Raw genomic sequence first — 20,359 nt, forward strand, 5'->3', positions numbered from 1 at the left:
ATCACAATGTGTCGACGAATCAATGTGGTGGTTCTGTGTTTTTTTTTTTTTCTTTCCTGATTACACAATTCAACACGTTTCAATACTGAATGCATTTTATACACAGTGTTCGGCAGAGTGTGGAAATGGAATGCAAATGCGAACAGTCACTTGTCATCGAGTCAATAAATATGAATGGATGGATCCGACACCCGTCAATGGCTGTCGAATGAGTGAAAGGCCCGCAACTGAACAAACGTGCAAGCTCCGCGAATGCGATGATGAATATTACTGGGTGGCTGAACCATGGAGAAAGGTACCGTAAACGTACTAACCCTTATTTTTATTGGCAAAACGTGGTAAATTCAATTCCAGTAATATCTAGGATAATTATAGCGCATGTATATTGATAAGAATTTATTGGGACCCTTAGCAGATTGAGAACCCAACTGCGCATGCGCGAGCTTTGTCGTCTTTCCGTGCAGGCTGGCCACCTCAAGTTTGAGTTTCTTAAATGCAGCTGTCTATAGTTTATGAAGACAAAGGGAAATTTTTTTTGGGCAAACTTACGAATAAATCGGCTGCCCTGTATTGCCGATGAAAATGTGACCGGGTACGAGCTCGTCGGCCGATAGAGTTCAATTATTTTGCGCATGCGCAGTCACTTACTCTACCTGCTAAGTTTCACCGTCTTCATTCGGTACGTTGAGATTTATATGTGAACGATCTGTTTTTCACCAGTGCTCCGCTACTTGTGGACGTAAAGGAAAACAAGTAAGAAGGTTATTTTGTAAACGAAAAGATGGTACAAGGGTGAAGAATCGCTTTTGTCCCCGTGCACTGAAGCCACTGCGTAGACGCAAGTGTAACATACGCCGATGCGGTCTACTTTCATGTCTGGAAGCTAAAAAGAAATTCAAAACAAATCAAGATGGCGAGTATTTACTGATAATTGGTGGAAAGAACATGTCAATATATTGTCACAACATGACCGGAGATCAGCCCTTGGAATACCTGACCCTTGCATCGGGTGACCATGAAAATTTCGCTGAAATATACGACAAAAGGTGCGTCATTTATCAGTTACAACAACGATCACACACTCTGTAATTCCACCGTGGCATCGCACATAAACTGATTCGATTCGTGCATTTCTTAGTGTTGAGGCAAAGTCTGCTCTGTTTGAAAATATCTTGGAGAATACTTGGAAATTGATGCCCTATAGAGAACAGATTGTACAAATTTGTCATGCTGAAGGCACAGTCCAATATTTCGGCTGTTAAAATTTTAAGCAAATTATAGGCACGACTTTCGAAAATACGTTTTTTTTTGTCCGCTAACCAGCAATTTCAATACAAAATTTGATTTGGTCTTACATTTTTTATCACAGATTGTTAGACCCAAGAACATGCCCATTCAATGGTCAGCGAAATGACAACTGTAAGTGTGCAAATTACACCGGCTCAACCTCAGGCCGAACAATGTTTAGAAGAATACGGCTCGACCCCCGAACACTTATCGTTGATGGTAAGAGAAAAGATACAAAGGATAATAATTAGAGATTATTAAGGGAAAAAAAGTTATTGATGTAGAACTAATTATAACTAGGGTTTTTTTCTGTCAAACTCCTGTACTTATTTAAAAAATATTCATTATTGTATGAATGAGCTTATTAATTTTGGTAAAAACTTAAAAGATATTAGATCGTTTCATAATGCGGTAAGAAATCTTCACTCGTCACAAGTTGTCGAAATAAGATTTTTGACATAAGTAGTATTTTTTATGGAAATGTATTGTAAAGACCACAAATGAATCAGAGGTAAACCAAATTGCGAAACCATGAAAATGTTCTGCTTTTTCCATCAATACCAGCAGAATACAAAAGTTAGGTGTCAAGCAGCAGTGGATGCGATAAATCAATACCACCGTATTATTACTGTTTGAGGAAAAAGTGTTGTAAAGCGTCGAGTGACACACATGCTTCTCATTTGACAATAATCATTCATACTTACAGTTGACGACTTCACATTTTCCTGGACAAAGGGATCGAAACGGGTCGAGTTTGGCAAAGCCGGTGATTGCTACAGTTCAGTACAGTGTCCACAAGGCCAATTTAGCATAAATTTAGTCGGTACTCAGCTGGGTTTGTCACCTACTCTATCCTGGGTTAGCCAAGGATCCATGACGTCGCGAATCATCAATAAAATAGTGAGTAAATAACATAATGTCATAAACACTGCAAATAGTGTGCAATAAATGCGACTATAATGATGCAACTTGCAAGTACGGAATGGTCTTATTACCATTCTCTGATCATACTTTTTTCGTTACAGAACCAACAGAAGGTTGTGGGAAAATGCGGAGGATACTGTGGGTTCTGTAAATTACAGACCGGCCTGAAGCTGGATGTTTTACCTCCTTAGTCAAAGCGTCAAGGTAATTATGTGCCGACATAACACCACGAAACTTAGCAGATAAAGTAACTGAATGCGCACATGCGAAATAATTGAACTCTATTGGTTAATGAGCTCGTAACATGGTAATATTTTCGTCTGAGAATCAGGGCAGCCAACTTACTCGAAACGGGACATGCAATGTCAAACTCTTCCGCGTCAAGTGGCGAATTAAAGTTATGTCGCTATGATGACTCGTAGTAGTCGTGGGTCATCAGTCAATTGACTATCAAAGTTTTTCAAGCATTCCCGAATTAATATACCGACTGTTTGAGATCCGGTTAACCGAAAGACCTGTCTAACCGAAGAAAATTGGCATCACGTACGTAACATCCGTAAGCCGCGTTTAACAGCTGAAACTTGAGGTGGCTAGCCTGCGTAAGAATCCAATAACGCTCGCGCATGCGCAGTTCGATGCTTAATCTTCTTTATCAGTTTCACAGTTTAATCTCTGTGTATTCAGACTCTCATGAACTATGTACTGATGGAACTTGATGAACTGAAAAACTACTGACATACACACTCCTAGTCTTTCGATGAAATTGAATTTTCGTAATAAATTTTTGATTTCATCTTGTCAACAGCTTTCCGAAGACTGCAGATGGCATGAGTGCCAGGATATGCCAATAGAATTGGCAATGTTGCTGCCTTTCATCATTGCCACACCGAGTGCCTTTAAACCTCTGGCTCTGCGCTGGGACCATTAAAAAAACATAGCTATTCAACTGAGTGTGCAGCACCTCTATTTCCGTATTGGAAATTGGGGGGGAAAAAAAAATGTCAATGACGAAACAGCAAGTCTCTTTTTTAACTTGACAGAATTGTTAATGTTATTCATAATTATATACGCTACGCAGGATTGTAAACGACTAATTGAAATCAGGATGTTCAGCGAGAACAGCTACTGTACGGCTCTATTTTTTTTTTGTGCGAAGTTTTTAAGCAACAGGTTGGAGTTATTGGTAAACGCTTGGCAAGGGTTTGCTGTTTCAAGACTGATATTTTTAACATTTTAAGCTTCTAGAACGAGGGCATCTGTCCGACGAACAGTTTGAATTCTTGTAATATTGGTCCCAGAACAAGACGGAGTAAGTTAACCAAGGTAATTATAGGGCCCAATACTACTATTATCGAGGAACACGTAAGCTAAGATATTACGACTAATTATTATTCTAAGTCATGTTCCGTACTAAGCCCACCTGTATTAGACATAGACTGTTGCTTGGAACATGAAGGCTAATTGGTGCTAGAGAAAATCAATACCAAATTTTAGGAATTTAAAATTTTATTCGCAAATTTTTCCTCATTAATATTATCAATGCCTGAAGATCGAGTACGAGAATTGTAGAACCAATTACAATTACATTTCGTTGAAATTACTCAAAGCCCAACTCGCTACTGGTAATTGGTAAAAGATGTTTCAAATCTCACCTAAGAGAAAGGAAAAATAAGTTTTAACCAGCTAAAGATCTGAGCCCGTAATTATGGCACCAAACGTAAAAGTCAGACGGAAAATTCTTCATATTCCTGACTTTAAATTAACTGCGAAGCGATGAAACAGTTAGAACTTGAGAAGTGAACTCGCATTTCTATAAACTATCACTATTTCCTGCACAAAGTTGAGATTTGCTCGTAATCTTCAGGATTGAAATATATTACTCGAAGTTCTGCGCACTAATAAACTCACAAGAGAATGATGGATTTCGGGATTTTAGAGAAGAAAAAATTTGAGTGAAATTTTCAACGTATTTCAGCTAATTGAACATTAGACATTTTAAAACAACATGTAATGAAGAGCTTTGGAATTATCTGTTGAACAATAATTTTACCAGAACATTTCTTCATAGGTGGTTAATTCCTTTGGTACAAATAATGATTTTGAACTCGGTAAATATACGTACTACGATACATAGAAGCATTTTTTAGGTGAATTGATAAAAACTATGCGAAATTATTGCAAAACCAGCGCGTAATCTTGTTTAGAACATAAATTTCTCTAGCAGATCCAAAATTGTACATAAGTAAATTAGACAATAGAAAATAATGCGAGCCAATTTACACGTATAGAAATATATTGCTATTAGTATCTTCAAGGAGAAAAACACGCTGTCAACGAATTTGAAAAAGCGAATTAGATTGTCCGATGAACTCCATAGTAATAATCGTAAAATATTGATACGTGCTGAAAGAGAGCGTTAAAAAACATATTCCGCTATATACAGTAGAATTATATTTCTTCCGTGTAATATACTATTTTTATTGAATTCACAAAATGGCATAAGATCCGAGACTGTATATCAAATAGTACACTATGTCATTTTTGTGATTGCGTGGTCCAGAAAATTTTAATAATAAGTATAAATGATTAAGTATACATAGATAAAATCGTCGGATGAATCGTCTGTAGGAAACTTGATGTTTAAAACAAAATTTTTAATCAAACGCTAGGATATATCAGTCGGTCTTAAATTAAAATATGACCATTGATTTAGGAAGAAAATGTGGTGAAATTGTGGAATTTGATTTGATAGAATTTTAAATTCATACCACGATTACACCGTACTTTGCGACTAGGCATCTGTAAATCTATGGACGATCTGATCTTAAGAACACTAAGCCCGAATTTGTGCTCTCTAATTACTGTATGCGAAAAATCTAGAATTTGCCAATTTGCCGTCAGCATAACGCACTGCCATATATATCTTTACGTTATGTGTTACTTATAAATGATAATAATATCCTCTTAGAGTATGGAATATGCTTGTTGAAATAATAAAATGTTAGTTAACCTGTAGCAACGTTCTTTTTCTGTTGAAAATTGAACCGACAGTCAAGAAGAATTATTCTCAAATTTGCATTTCGACATGGAAAGCACATTCAGTACACAATTTTCATACTCGTAGTAGTTCAATTGAAAATTGCACAATTTTTACTAACTGCATCATAATTTTATGTGCCACATTACTTGACACTTACAGTTTGAAGAAAAAATTCATTAGTTTAAATTTCATAGTCAAACGATTAGAATAGATCAATTCTACAGCATATAATTATCTACAGAACAGCTTCTCATTTAACAAACTAACTTGTTGTTTAATCAAAAACGATAATTTTAATATACAACGTAAAAGTCACCCCAGTACGTATTTCAAACAGTTTGAGGTAGGACACAGTTACCATTCAATGCGTTGTATGTATACTTGGTAGTAAATCATGTTCCTACTACGCGGGATTTTGACGCACTATGAAAACAGGATAATACGTGATGATTCGTGCGAGATAATATTTTGAACGCATGGCTCGTGCACATCACATTTTCTATGCTTTCAACATTGAAAATGACGCATTTATGCAACTATTAATATCATCATTACGCAATTGAATTGCAAAGTAACTACCAAATTGGTTAATATTCCAGTGAATTTGAATATCTGTAGTTAACTTATCTAGATCTGCAGGGGAAATCGATTCGTTTTCGAAGATTTTTTACTTGTAATTCTTTGCCTAAACAAATATAACAAATAGGTTCCCACTCCTGATAAAAACTGTTGTATTATCGTCGTAATAATAGATGCAATGGGAATGTCGATTCAATAACATTCTAGGTAGCGATTAAATGGAATACTGTTATCACTGATAAGTAATGAATAATTATGGAAACCGCCATGATATTTCTTGTTGTCATGATATTACAAATTTGCACCATTTCCATGAGAACCATTCGTATATAATAATTTCATCGTGACTCTTACCCGTATAACAATGAATATTTCTGAAATCTTTCATGAAAGGAAAAAAACATTTCAAAAATACTTTGAAAAAAAGGTTGCTGCAAGTTGAAAATGTTCGTACCAGAAACTTGCAAAAGATTTCTTGATTGTTGTTGTTCTTAAAAAGATTCTCATAATCTTTCTATAAAATATTATATTGAAAGTTTCTTGGAAAGATTTCATATTATGTGGGTACTGCCAAAGCAAAGTATTTCTAAACATAATTCGGCTAGATTTTTACAGCGAATGCATGCGTGTATAAGAAAACTATGATTAGCCAGCTACTCTAATTACGATTACGTGAATAACCATAATCAAATAATCACGATCATGCCAGTTTCTCATCGGAGTTTTGCAAACCATTCGCAGAAATTCGTTGAGTTTTAATATAGTAATCATACTCCGGTATCGACGATCACACCCTATACATATAATGTAACTCATCATTCAACACAGCCAAGCCAACTATTGCTTCTCCTAAAACCCATGTTCTCATTGGTTCGTATACATATCGTGTCGCAATTAACCTGTAATTCTTTTTACCATACTATTATTTTTTACTTTTGTACAGCTATATCTGATTATTAATTTAACATATGGAAGTTTACACAGTATATTACATATTATCAAATAATTTTATTGACACCAAAACTTACAATACATATTAATATAACTATACACTACTGTCTGTTGAAAAGTATGCTATCAGAAATTACTATACATGTATGTGAACTCCGTGTACGTAAATTATTATTTAAATATATATAATTGATAAAATAAACAACATGTATTATGTCATTTATGTATAATTCGTTATAAACATAGATTTTAAAAAATTCAATGTCGTTATGAGCAAGAAGATTTCAATTCATGATGCGTAAAAGTTTCATTAATGACGAGATGCATCTGATTCAATCATTTCGATAAAAATTGATACGGGACAAAACATGGAATGTAAATTTGCTATCGCTGCAAGTACAATAGCACTTACTTATCACGTTCATAAAACTAATTAAATATGCAGCGAAACTTTGTTAAGTCGTAGAATTGATGATTCATGGGGAAAAAACATTATTTCGGCATGTTTCCTGCCCTAACAACTGGATCTTTATAGTCAGTGAATTTTAAGTTTAGTGACTTTCAGGTTTTCGTATGAAAAATTGATTCAACTTGGCAGATCAGCGAGGTTATTCGAGTAAATTCGGAAAACCGATGTCCCTACCGGGACAATCTCTTGAAACTTGAAAATGAACCGCGCATGCGCGAGTTTTATCAGCTGTTCATCCCAAGTTTCAGCTGTCAAACTCTGTTTCTGGCGGCGATGTAGTTGCTTCGAATTTTCGAGGTTAGAATCTCGAATAATTGAGGCAGTGACTCTGAAAGGATTGGGAAACATTTGTTATCGGGTCGGAATGTTGATTCTTCAAAGAACGGTAGTAATTTGATGCTTATACTCTTTGAAAATCCAAACTTACACATTATGCGTACGTTGGCCCGCCTGCATCGCAGACAAAAATATCGCTGCGGGAAGAATTTGCCGACCAATGAGATTGAATTATTTGGCGCATGCGCGGTTGATTTTCAAGTTTCAAGAGATTGTCCCGGTATATGCCTAGAAAACATGACTTTTACCCACGACCTTCTATATGTTTTTTCGGAGTTCCTGAATATTCAACCCAGGCGGATTCGGTTCCACCGTATTATTACAGTGTGTTTTACTATTTTTATTCCAGTGATTTTTCGGTGGGACTTTGGTATGCTTTTAATCTAATTACACTGAAAATACAGTGTAAGACATTCTTCCGAAATCTAAGTGTAACTTCAATTCAATTTCAATGGGACGGTATCCACCAGGGAATGAATCAACATGCTGACACAGATCCATTTTGCCAGAAGAAAGTATGATGATGTAATATCTGATTACTGGAAATTTTTGACGTGGCATTGTCGGATCTTTTTTTTTCTTACGCGAAAACATCGAAATCATCTGCAATCGGATGTCGTAAAAGGTAGTAATTTTTTAAATGAGAATGAAATTGACATAAAGTGACAGTCACATGAATGAAAAATTTGCAGCGAAACGGCATTGGTACTTGGGTATCGATAACATGGCGTAAGGTTCGAATTTTCGAGTAGATACATAGACAGTGAATATTTATTCGTAATTAATAAACAATTGCATAAGATATATGTTCACACGACAAAACACAAATACGCATTACATTCCGATCTGGTACCCTGACTAGGGTTAAGCGACGTAGTTGGAAACTTTCGACTTTTTCGACTGCTCGAGTCGCCTTTGCGCCGAACTTGATACCTGGGTGTCTCAGGTGTATTCACAAATCAAGTTGCAGAATACGAAGTTTTAGCTGAAGACAGTGAGCGAACTCATTGTCAAGGGAATATTGTGAACGACCACTTTGGTCATGACATCTGGTGTCCAAAAAAGAAATGAGGCTAGTGCACCTTAGGTGCACCTGAATAAATTATTAAATCGTGAGATTCGTTTGGATAAAATAAAAATGCGAACAAATTTTTTCACAATTCTATGGAATTCCGACAAATGAGCACTGATTGTAAATGAACTGATGAACTTTTGCTTGAACACCATAGTCGGTCATGTTCTCCTAGCCCCGCTTCGATGTCAGTTCCTACTAGAGGCTCCGACCACCGCTCGAAGAATTACCTCCGGCAAATGGTTCAGCAAAATCTTCGCTGGAATCGATCACTGAAATATTCAAGTCATATTAAGTTACAGCAGCCGCTACATGTAATATCTACATTACGTCTTCGTCGATCAGTGCGTGGAAAATTCAGTCCGACCAAACATGAAAATCATCGACAAAATACTAATTACGTCTTTTATTCTAATGACGTCACCGAAAACCGCGTTTCGGAGAAGGTATTGTTCAGGATGTTTTCGGTATTTATAACTAATGTAAATATTTTGCCTTCGTGTCTGCGGCTCATTCGCGGTACAATCGATGATCTTTTACTCTAATATTTCAATTGTGCTAATGATATCCCCTTCGGAAAATATGTTTGTTCCGCCCCAAAGTATATCGTTTCAGTTAATAATCCCTATGGAACACGCACGGCTGAGAGCTTTGTCTGTATTGTTTGCACGAAAGTTTGCAACATTGACTGATACAAAAATCTCGATTCAACTTTCGAATATCGTTGTAATGTATTTTTTTTCATTCGTCTCTTTACACACGCGAGAGAAAAATGTGAAAAAGAATTCCAAAAATGCTGAAACTCGAGTTTCGAAATGAAACTGCACTTTGAGATCTAATCGAATCTTTAGCCAACTACGTTTTAATCGACAAGAGATTTGCACTGTTAAAACAAAAATAAAAAGAAAATCACAAAGAAGACATTTTAATATTTACGTAACGTAAGATTCAAGCTAGATTTGGAATCTGCCTCTAAAATATTCGGCAACATACCTACTTCTAATTGAATTCGAACTACGTTCTGGAAAATTTTGTTACATGATATCATTTTTCGGAAAATTACTTTTCGCAAACTTCAAAGTACCCGCAAGATGATGATGGAAATTGATAATCATAGTTGCAGTCGACTTTACTTTGTGCGACAAGTTCGAGAAGACAAAAATGCAACATAACTGGGAGAGGTGAGGGATTGAAATTGATTTTTATCACATGAGTCTCACCATAGGATAAATTCGAGGTCCTTGTTCCTGTATCGGACGTAGCTTGACGCACTGGATCAGACCTAAAATAAGATGATAAATCACATCACAATGAATATTTTCATTTGATAATGTGATGAGTACGGCGGCTTTCGTAAAATCAACGCATTCCAAACTCGATATACTTTTTAACCAAAGTTGATTTTACAACATAAAATTTTCTATAAAATAAGCTTTGTCTTAAGGATTTGTCGACACAACTTTACAGAAAAAAAAAATTAGAAATATCTAACCGAATTTCCAACTACAAATTGACATCCGTGATAACCGATTTGAAAGCCCTCTGGTGCCATATTACGTGTTAATCTGACGGTTTTAAAAATTTTGAACAACTGACCTCGGATTCGTGATCAGCCACCCAATAAACCTTCAAGTACCAGTCTTCATGAAAATCCGAATATATTTATTATTTTTCCAGAATATTGAGTACGCCGAATTTAAATTTTGCAAATCTGACTCAGGATTCGTAATGAGCAGTCCAAAAATTCTTATGATACCAATTTTCAATCAAATCCATTCATCCATTCTCAACATATCATCATTTCTATTTTATTTTTTTCAATTTTGCTATTCACATAATTCAATAAGTACTGAACCGATCAAGGCAAAAATCTAATTTGATCTAAGTTTGGAAAAGCCGTGTCGATTGAGACCAAAATCACTGGAATTCGGTAACTCATTCTCGACATATCATCGGAGAAAAAAATTTTATCACACACACGCATACATAATCCATCAGACATTTGGTCGACGGCATGCAGGGGCACAAAATGGACCATTCACGATCGCTCCGGCGACCCACGGCTCTCCGATGCGAAGCTCACGCATCTCTACCTATCGATTCATTGGGTGCCAGTTTAGGAATGAATTTGCTCACTGAGCCCCGATCAAAACTAGGCGAAATCCCGGTCAGATAGCTCAACACGTGGCCCGAGGGTCGTGTGATTGCGAATGGTGCACTCGTGAAAATACATTTTCAGCATAGAGATCGTTGGAACGCACCATATCCTAGAGTGCAACGATTTTTACCGACTCGTTCGACAAGCGAAAAATGTAGAGTCGATTCAACAAAACATTGAAATACATGCGGCTAGAGGAAAAATACCCCTCCGAGTATTTGATATGAACTTGAGTTGTGGAAAGACTGAGAATACAGTACAAGACATCGTTAGGTGTCTTTCCAACGATAATAGGGTACAAACGGAAACGAGAGATTCATTTGGTCAGAAATAAATTCTCCGTTTACAGAATCAGTCAGAGGATTGATCAACTGACCAATGATCGACATTTCTCGAATTTTTTCAATGTTGAGCGAATTTTATAGGCCAGCCGAAATAGACAGATTAATGATCCGCGTAGGTAAAGTATAACGGTTTAATGACATATTTATCGACAATGTAAATTCAGGTTCTGCAGCATGTTTGTCACCTTTTTCGAACTTTATACGACGTAGATTTGACTCTGTTGAATTTCGCAACGCATAACTGATGGCAAAGAATTTCAAGTACATGAATGATTTACTCAGCTGACTACGGCATGCGACATACTTCTCAATCGAAGTAAGGCCACATTCTAGTTATTAACCTTTTCATAGATACACTTCAAACCAACCTTATTTCAATTCAAGCTAATTTGCTGAATTTTAGTTGTCCATCAATAAACGGAAATTGAAAACTTCATAACTATGTCCCGATTACATAAAAACTCTTAATAGAAAAGTTTTGGGAGTCACTGATTTCGAATTGGGGGCTAAATATGTTGAACTCAGGAAGGAAAAAAGATCATGGCTTGGTATATCTAAAATTTGTCCGCATCGCCGGAAAATCAATAGGTATAAGCCCCGAATTTCCACTATACTGAGTTATGAATTCGAAATTATTTGCTCAAAATTGTGTACAAATGACCTGAATATTTATCCGAAAAATATTTGAGTCCGGCCAAAGCGTACCAAAAACTGGCGTCAATGGAATTTTCATATTACCATTGCCAAACATGGGGACGCTACATTTTCAGATTCTAAAACTGCTCTTGAAGGTGAAAATGTAATATTCAATAAATTGAGAATAAGTAGCTATACGAAAATTTGAATAAAAACTCATATTTAGTGTTATAGTGCCCAAAATGTACGTATTCACAATCAGACATGTTAAATTTCGAAAGTTCAGACGCAAGATGATTAATTAAAGAGTCTCAAAATAATGAATAGACAATTTTTGCGCAATTCAAAAGATGTTTTGAGCTTATGATTCGCGGACTGTATCTAATATCGTTAATTTCGGAAATTAAAACTTAACCAGCAGAGTGCGAGAAATTATAAAAAAAACCTTCAGACCAAAAATTATGTAATGCGATTGCGATAATTGCATCGCGTTGCATGTGCAGAATATAACAGGTTTACGGTCAAGTAAGGCGTGAGGAATGGAAATTTGTCGTGCCGCACAATTCGACAGATGGAAGAATTAGGATACGCCAACAACAATAGTCCCTGAAGCTGGTTAAATATAATAAAGCTGTCAAGGTGTAGAATTCGTCGGTAAATATGATTGACAAGTAATGTTTTACCGTAGGTGACACATTTCGAATTTGTGTTTCTAGAATCTTTATGTACACATCTGGTTTTCTTCCATGACACCAATAATGCCAAAGTATAAAAGCCAAGGAACATGATTCATTCGCATCAGTTTTGAATTAAATTCAGAAGACAAACATGGGAAAACTCGTCGTACTTTTGGCAGTTCTGGCAATCAGTTCTCAGGCTTTAACGCAAGGAATAAGGTTTCCGTTCATGTCCGGCAATTTGTGAGTTACATCCAATTCAGTTTTATCCTGATAATAAGAGGACACGCATCTAGGGTGACTGATTTTCGTGAAATTTGAACGAGTGAAACTAGATCGAAACCGCATTACATCCGCATTGTCATTTTTACGTTCCGAGCAACCGTCGGTAGATGCTGAAAAATCACGTGGCATTTGTTAGAAAGGACTTTGTCGAGCATTTTTTCACAGATTAGAAGTATTTTTGTGATATCATATTGTTTCAGTAAAATACAATCCTATACGAATACAATAAGAAACTATGAAACCTATTCGGTTCAGTACGGTGACTTTTAAAAAATCGACATGTTCCAAAAAAGATTTATTTCTGAACCAGAGCTCATTCCACGTGAAAAAATTCCATGATAAGGATTTTTCCACACCATGGCTTCAATATAACTCACTCGTGGTTCATTTTCTTCAGACAAACAGTTGTCATCGTTTGAATGATCGCGGACTGATCGCGAACGCAATAATAAACAGGATTTCGATTGATTGACAAATGACCGAGACAATAAACAATACCTTTGGTCGAACATCAGTTATACCTGCACGTTACACTTTTATTTCGTTGCCTGATGCCTAATTTCGTTGCACCATTCACAATAACACGACCCTCGAGCCACGTGTTGTGTTATCTAACGGGGATTTCGCCTAGTTTGGATCGCGGCTCAGTGAGCAAATTCATTCCTACACTGGCACCCAATGAATCGGAAGGTAGAGATGCGTGAGCTTCGCATCGGAGAGCCGTGGATCGCCGGAGCGATCGTGAATGGTCCATTTTGTGCCCCTGCATGCCGTCAAGCAAATGTCTGATGGATTATGTATGCGTGTGTGTGATAAATTTTTTTCTCTTACGATACATCGAGAATGAGTTACCGAATTCCAGTAATTTTGGTCTCAATCGACAGGGCTTTTCCAAACTTAGATCTAATTAGATTTGTGCCTCGATCGGTTCAGTACTTATTGAATTATTCGAATGGCAAAATTGAAAAAAATAAAATAGAAATGATGATATGTTGAGAATGGAAGAATGGATTTGATTGAAAATTGGTATCGTAACAATTTTTGGACTGCTTATTACGAATCTAAAGTCAGATTTGCAAAATTTGAATTCGGCGTACTCAATATTCTGGAAAAATAATAAATATATCCGGATTTTCATGAAGACTGGTACTTGAAGGTTCATTGAGTGGCTGATCACGAATCCAAGGTCAGATTTGCGAAATCCAAAATGCCTCATCCAATAAAGCGGAAAATAATCTAAGAACATTTGGACTTTGGTAGAAAGTAATAAGTAAAGGTCTTTCAGGTCACCGATATCGAATCCAAGGTTGGACTTGCAAAATTTTCAAGAGTTGATCCGTTACAGTAGTTCTAAATTTCAAAAATCGTCAGATTAACATGTAATATGGTGCCAGAGGGCTTTCGAGTCACGGATATCAATTTGTAGTTGGAAATTCGAATTGGATATTCTTAATTTTTTTTTTCTGTAAACTTGAAACTAGCAGCATGAGAACGAGAAGTTCGAGGGCTAGCTTATGGCCAACTTCAAGTCGCTTGTTCTTTTTTTTTTTTTTTTTGCGTAAAGTTGGGTAATTGATCACGACTACTCACATGATCTTTGGTTTGCAAATCCCCCCATAGTGAAATGATGAGGAATGGTTTATCAAAAGATACGGAACGTCAGACGAATGACTTAGGTAACGGTGTCGAAAAATCCTTAGGACAAAGCTTATTTTATAGAAAATGTTATGACGTGAAATCAACATTGGTTAAAAAGTTTATCGAGTTTGAGACGCGTTGATTTTGTGAAATCCGCCGTCCTCATCACATCAAATGAAAATATTCATAATTATGTGATTTATCATTTTATTGTAGGTTTGGTCCATTGCGTCGAAATACGACCCGTTCAGAAACAGGGACGTCGACTCCATCCTATGGTGAGACTCATGTGATAAAAATCAATTTCAATCCCTCACCCCTTCCAGTCATGTTGCATTTTTGTCTTCTCGAAATTGCCGCGCAAAGTAAAGTCGACTGTAAATGTTTATAAATTTTTATCGTCATCTTGCGGGTATTCTGAAGTTTGCGAAAAGTAATTTTCCAAAAAATGATTTCATGCACCAAAATTTTCCAGAACGTAATTCGAATTAGATCAAAAGTAGGTATGTTGTTGAATATTTTAGAAGCAGATTCCAAATCTAGCTTGAAACGTTACGTAAATATTAAAATGCCTTCTTTGTGATTTTCTTTTTATTTTTGTTTTAACAGTGCAAATCTCTTGTCGATTAAAACGTAGTTGGCTAAAGATTCGATTAGATCTCAAAGTGCAGTTTCATTTGGAAACTCGAGTTTCAGGATTTTTGGAATTCTTTTTCACATTTTTCTCTCGCGTGCGTGAAGAGACGAATGAAAAAAAATACATTTCAACGATATTCGAAAATTGAATCGAGATTTTTGTATCAGTAAATGTTGCAAACTTTCGTGCAAACAACACAGACAAAACTCTCCGCCGTGCGTGTTCCATAGGGATTATTAGCTGAAACGATATACTTTGGGGCGGAACAAACAGATTTTTCGAACGGGAGATCACTTGCACAGTTGAGATGTCAAGATACAAGATGATCGAATTGTACCGGCAACGAGCTGCAGATATGAAACGCCGGATTTGATCTGATTCATCAGGCAAAAGACGTAGTTCGAAAAACCAAGCATAACCTGAATAATACCTTCCGTGAAACACGGTTTTCGGTGACGTTAGAAAAAGACGTAATCAGTATTTCGTCAATAATTTTCATGGTTGGTCGGACTGAATTTTCCAAGCACTGATCGACGAAGACGTAAAGTAGATTTTATATGTATCTGCGGCTGTAACTTAAAATGACTTGAATATTTCAGAGACCGATCCCACCGAAGCTCATACCGAACCATCTGCCGGAGGTAATTTTTCGAGCGATGGTCGGAGCCTTTAGTAGGAACTGACATCGAAGCGGGGCTAGGAGAACATGACCGACTATGGTGTTCAAGCAAAAGTTCATCAGTTCATTTACAATCAGTGCTCATCTGTCGAAATTCCATAGAATTGTAAAAAAATTTGTTCGCATTTTTATTTTATCCAAACGAATCTCACGATTTAATTATTTATTCAGGTGCACCTAAGGTGCACTAGCCTCATTTCTTTTTTGGACACCAGATGTCATGACCAAAGTGGTCGTTCACAATATTCCCTTGACAATGAGTTCGCTCACTGTCTTCAGCTAAAACTTCGTATTCTGCAACTTGATTTGTGAATACACCTGAGACACACAGGTATCAAGTTCGACGCAAAGGCGACTCGAGCAGTCGAAAAAGTCGAAAGTTTCCAACTACGCCGCTTAACCCTAGTCAGGGTACCAGATCGGAATGTAATGCGTATTTGTATTTTGTCGTGTGAACATATATCTTATGCAATTGTCTTTCAATTATGAATAAATATTCACTGTCTATGTATCTACTCGAAAATTTGAACCTTACGCCATGTTATCGATACCCAAGTACCAATGCCGTTTCGCTGCAAATTTTTCATTAATGCAATCGCCGCTTTATGTCGATTGCATTGTCAATTAAGAATCTACTGCTTGTTGCAACATGCGATTGCAGTAGATTTGGATATTTTTTGCGTCAAAAATGACTGATCCAACAATGCCACCTAAAAGATTTCTAATAATTATCACATCATCACGCTATTTTTCTCGTAAAAATAATTTTTAATAGCATGTGAATAAATTGATCCAAGCGTTCCTCAAAATCCGCAAACAATTCTGCTGTCTACAAATTCATCATCAAGGTCATCAAGGATCTCTGTCGTCATGTCAACTCGTTGGACCTTTAGGAATTCCGAGGAAAACATCTAGAAAGTCTTGGGTTTAAAAGCGCTTAGAAAATATAACGAAATATTTTCGTTTTTCGACTTCACGCTTTGCACAATGAAACAATAGATTAGAGCTTTCGTCAAACAATGCCTATGATTTGTATTGAACTGGAAGAGTTTCAAGATCTCAAATAATTCGATCGAATATTTGTAAGATTAACTCATTTCCTGTTTTCTGGATATATAGAAACATCGGTTTGCCAAACTTACCCGAATAACCTCTCTGATCTGCCTATTTGAATCAATTTCACACGAAAACTTGAACGCAACTACACCTAAATTGCATTCCCTATAATGATTCAGTCGTTCGGGCAGAAAACATGCCAAAGTGATGTTTTTTCCTCTGAATCGTCAATTCTATCACCCTGCAAAGTTTCGCTACATATTTGATCAGTTTCATAGTCTTAATAAGTAAGTTACGTGAGTGCTTTTTTCCATGCACCGATAGTAGTTTCCATTCCATATTTTTGTCCCGTGCGCCTATTAACTCAGCAAATCCACGAATTTTATTTACTTTTATCGACCGATATTTTTCGATTTCTCTTCTTACTCGACCTCTTTTCTTTTGCGTGAGTTCAATGATCGTCTTTTCGGAAACGGACGAAAATTCAGGAAATCCGCACTGTTTTTGCGGTATTAATTAACACTTCCTTTCATTAATAACGAAACCGAGTTGATGTAAAAGTGAGCGAGTGATGCGTATATTTTCTTGGCACTCGTCGTAGGCTCTGCCGAAGAATAACAAATCGTCAAGATAAATCACCGATATAAGCTCCTCACGTTTTAAGTTTGCAATTACTGGTTTTAAGATACTTGTAAATGTAAATAGGACTGCATCGAGACCAAATGGTGAACAAATGAATTCTAAAAGTTGGCTGTTTTATCTCATTCACAGAAATTTCCGATCAGATTCTGTCATCGAAACGAGATAAAACGCTTCCTTTAAATCTACTGTTGCCATAAATCCGTTTTCGATCATCAGATTTATAACGGTCTGAATCCTAGGCCTTTCGTCAGGTTTGATGAAAGGATAATTAATATTTGTAGTCTCCATTTTTCAGATGTATTAGTGTTTTTTTCATATCTTAATATTTTCAATTGTATGCGGTATTTTACCTTTTACTAGTAATTGTGACATGAATTATGCAACCATTCATCCGATCCTTAGCTCGATCACTCAATCGCATTAAATTGTCAATTTACTATTTCAAAAGCATACATGCAAGATTGACATAATACATGCAAGTCACTTTCTTTAGTTATAATTGTGCAAATAAGTCTTGTTTCCTGAATTTAAATTACAAATGCGAATGTAAATTTAATTAGAAATGAATTGTCTCTGTTTAGGTCGTTTGACCAGAGTTCTTCTTTAACTTCAATCGGGATGGGATGAGTGAGTGAGGGGGTGCATAAATAAATAACACGATTTCGCGAGAAAGACAAGACGCTTGCTTTGGCATAAAAACCCTCACGGTGCAGAGGGAAAAGCCGAAGTAAGACAAATGTTTATTAACTGCAAATCAGATTATCATGATACAGGATAATACAGTCGCTGGTGCGTTCCTTGTCAACTAGATTGAATGATCATTGAATAATCTTAAGCCAACTTGCAGTCGTTCTAATAGATCGAAATGCCTCAAAATACTCGATTCTAAGCCACTGAAACTGTCTATTATTTCTTTCTGAGATTCCGATAACCCGAAGTGATAATAAATCCGATCCATGTAATCCAATCAAATCAGACGCCGGAATCCCGACTCGGACATATGGACACCCAGTGTCCACGCCGAAGGGAACCAGACGCTGCTTTATGTGTACCCAGGCCTATTCGCGTCCAACTTTAAATCGACGGACTTCCCCCCTCACGCCGTGACTGCTTAGAAACCAATATTTACACAACTGCTCCGAGAGGAAAGTTAACCCCTTCATCAATAACCAACTGCAAAAGCGTGCGGATGTCCAGATATGGAGCACAAGTCGTCCCGTACGCGACAGTATTCAAACGGTAATCAACAGGACCGGCGTCAGCGGTCGGCGCCCACACAATTCTCTGCAGATCCTGGTCTTTGCGCTTGACCAGAACTTGCCGGAACATTTTCACCATGTCCGCGGTATACGCAAAACGATATTTTCGCCAATTCAAGAGGATCAATGAAATATCGCCCTGGAGGGGGGGTCCTGACCACAAAAAGTCATTCAGACAGTGCCCGGCTCGAGTTTTCCGAGTGGCGTCGAAAACAACACGAAGTTTACATTTGTCACCCGAAGCCTGAATCACTGCATGATGTGGAAGGTACCACGCATCCTCGCACTGTATTTCTGAGTCCGGAACTCGAGTCATATGTCCCAGTCGTTCGTAGTCCCTCATGAAGCTACCGTACGCCTCAGCTAATCGAGCGTCTCGCGACAGTCGACGTTGCATACCAGAGAGAGATTTAAGCGCCATTGATCTAGTCTCGTTAGCTACCCTAGGATGTTTTGGTCTCACAAGAAGCCGGACTTCGTACCGACCTCGTGAGTCGCGACTGTGAGTCTCTTTGAAAAAGTGCTCAGCCATCTTGTCCTCGGGCATCAGTCTACTTGAATTCGGAGCAATCTCCTCGAGAGACCAAAAGCGTTGCAGGGTCTGCTCCAAATCTGGTTCACCCGAGCAATGAAGTGCCTGTGTTGGCAAGGAAAAGTGAGACCCGTCCGCCCGCCGTTTGTCGGACCGCACTATACCAGAAATCACCCAGCCGAAAGCCGTACTTTGAGCGACAAGTTGTGAGGTAGGGAACCGTTTTAAACCGGAACGGAGCAACTGGCCATAAACATCTGTTCAAATCTCCCGCCCTGTCTCGCACCGGCTGATCAATTACCAGCTCAGCAGATCGATTGACTCAACGCCAGGTAAAGAGGAGCGGGGTCGCTGCTGCCACGGGCCGGTGTGCGCTCTCTCTCGCACCTATCTGGTCGCTCGAGGGCTTGTTCATGGCATCTCAGAGTGTGTGCATCGAGCAATTATTCAACTTTACTTAATCTAATTAAATCTAATTAATCTTACAGCTACACGCCAAGTTTACTATAAATATTGATTGCTTATTTAATAACGCAGTTTTATTTGTTCTCAGTTTCGAGTTTTCACGCAGTTCAACGCTTAAATCACGCATTTATCAAGCCACGCGGTCCCGGGTAAGAACATGTGCTTCGGCCACCTGGTTATCCGCAATTATTACAAATAATATCATGTAATTGTCCATTACGCGAGCTTAGCATAACTGTGATGTAAATTTAAGTTAACTGTGATAAATATATAATAATTGACTTATGAATGAATTGTGCTTTTACAACTCACTTTAGGTTAAGCCTACCTGCTAGATCCCAGTATTCTCATTCTATCAATCTTTTTACAACATCAGCGCCTAAATTCACATCTATATTTTAAGAAATCGAGAAGTCCGGATCCGCCAGCGTAAGACCCTCAAATTGTTGCGAATCTAGATCGCCAAATCTATCCGATGGGAGACGTGAGGTGAGCTTTGGGAGGACGAGCACGTCTGTTTCAAGCTCGAATTTAGGATTGTCGCAGGACCGCAGCACCAGCTGCGTCCTCGCGGTCGCAGTTCCTGTCGCAGTGGAACCAAGTCCCGACAATGTTACGGAAGCGCGTCTCTTTGATAACCCCAACAACTCCACTATGGATTCCGAAGCAAATGACGACTCCGAACCCTGATCG

At 37.6% G+C, this 20,359-nt stretch overlaps 2 protein-coding genes and 1 long non-coding RNA gene across 6 annotated transcripts in view; 1 reads left to right on the forward strand and 2 right to left on the reverse strand.

Annotated features, from left to right (window-relative positions):
• LOC124300141 (A disintegrin and metalloproteinase with thrombospondin motifs 9-like) overlaps positions 1–3,224 on the forward strand; it is a 180,027-nt gene extending 176,803 nt beyond the window's left edge. For all 4 annotated transcript variants that reach the window (XM_046753840.1, XM_046753842.1, XM_046753841.1 and 1 more), the window contains 6 exons: positions 107–295; positions 721–1,046; positions 1,370–1,506; positions 1,994–2,187; positions 2,313–2,415; positions 3,017–3,224. In XM_046753840.1, the coding sequence (XP_046609796.1) occupies positions 107–295; positions 721–1,046; positions 1,370–1,506; positions 1,994–2,187; positions 2,313–2,402 (936 nt within the window). In that variant the 3' untranslated portion in view covers positions 2,403–2,415; positions 3,017–3,224. The remainder of the gene's footprint in view (positions 1–106; positions 296–720; positions 1,047–1,369; positions 1,507–1,993; positions 2,188–2,312; positions 2,416–3,016) is intronic.
• Positions 3,225–8,343: 5,119 nt separating this feature from the next.
• LOC124300143 (uncharacterized) lies at positions 8,344–9,947 on the reverse strand. Its single transcript, XR_006907157.1, has 2 exons — positions 9,879–9,947; positions 8,344–8,930 (listed from the first exon to the last, which is right to left on the reverse strand). It is a non-coding gene; the product is annotated as an uncharacterized LOC124300143 (long non-coding RNA).
• Positions 9,948–18,535: 8,588 nt separating this feature from the next.
• Positions 18,536–19,201, reverse strand: LOC124301114 (uncharacterized). The gene has a single exon (XM_046755825.1). It carries the CDS (start codon positions 19,199–19,201, stop codon positions 18,536–18,538), a length of 666 nt encoding a protein of 221 aa, XP_046611781.1.
• Positions 19,202–20,359: the final 1,158 nt, after the last annotated feature.

Source organism: Neodiprion virginianus, chromosome 3, assembly GCF_021901495.1.
Source record: "Neodiprion virginianus isolate iyNeoVirg1 chromosome 3, iyNeoVirg1.1, whole genome shotgun sequence".
NCBI lineage: Eukaryota > Metazoa > Arthropoda > Insecta > Hymenoptera > Diprionidae > Neodiprion > Neodiprion virginianus.

Coding starts and splice junctions, on each gene's coding strand:
- LOC124301114 (XM_046755825.1), bottom strand. CDS start 19,201: ATGGCTGAGCACTTTTTCAAAGAGACTCACAGTCGCGACTCACGAGGT.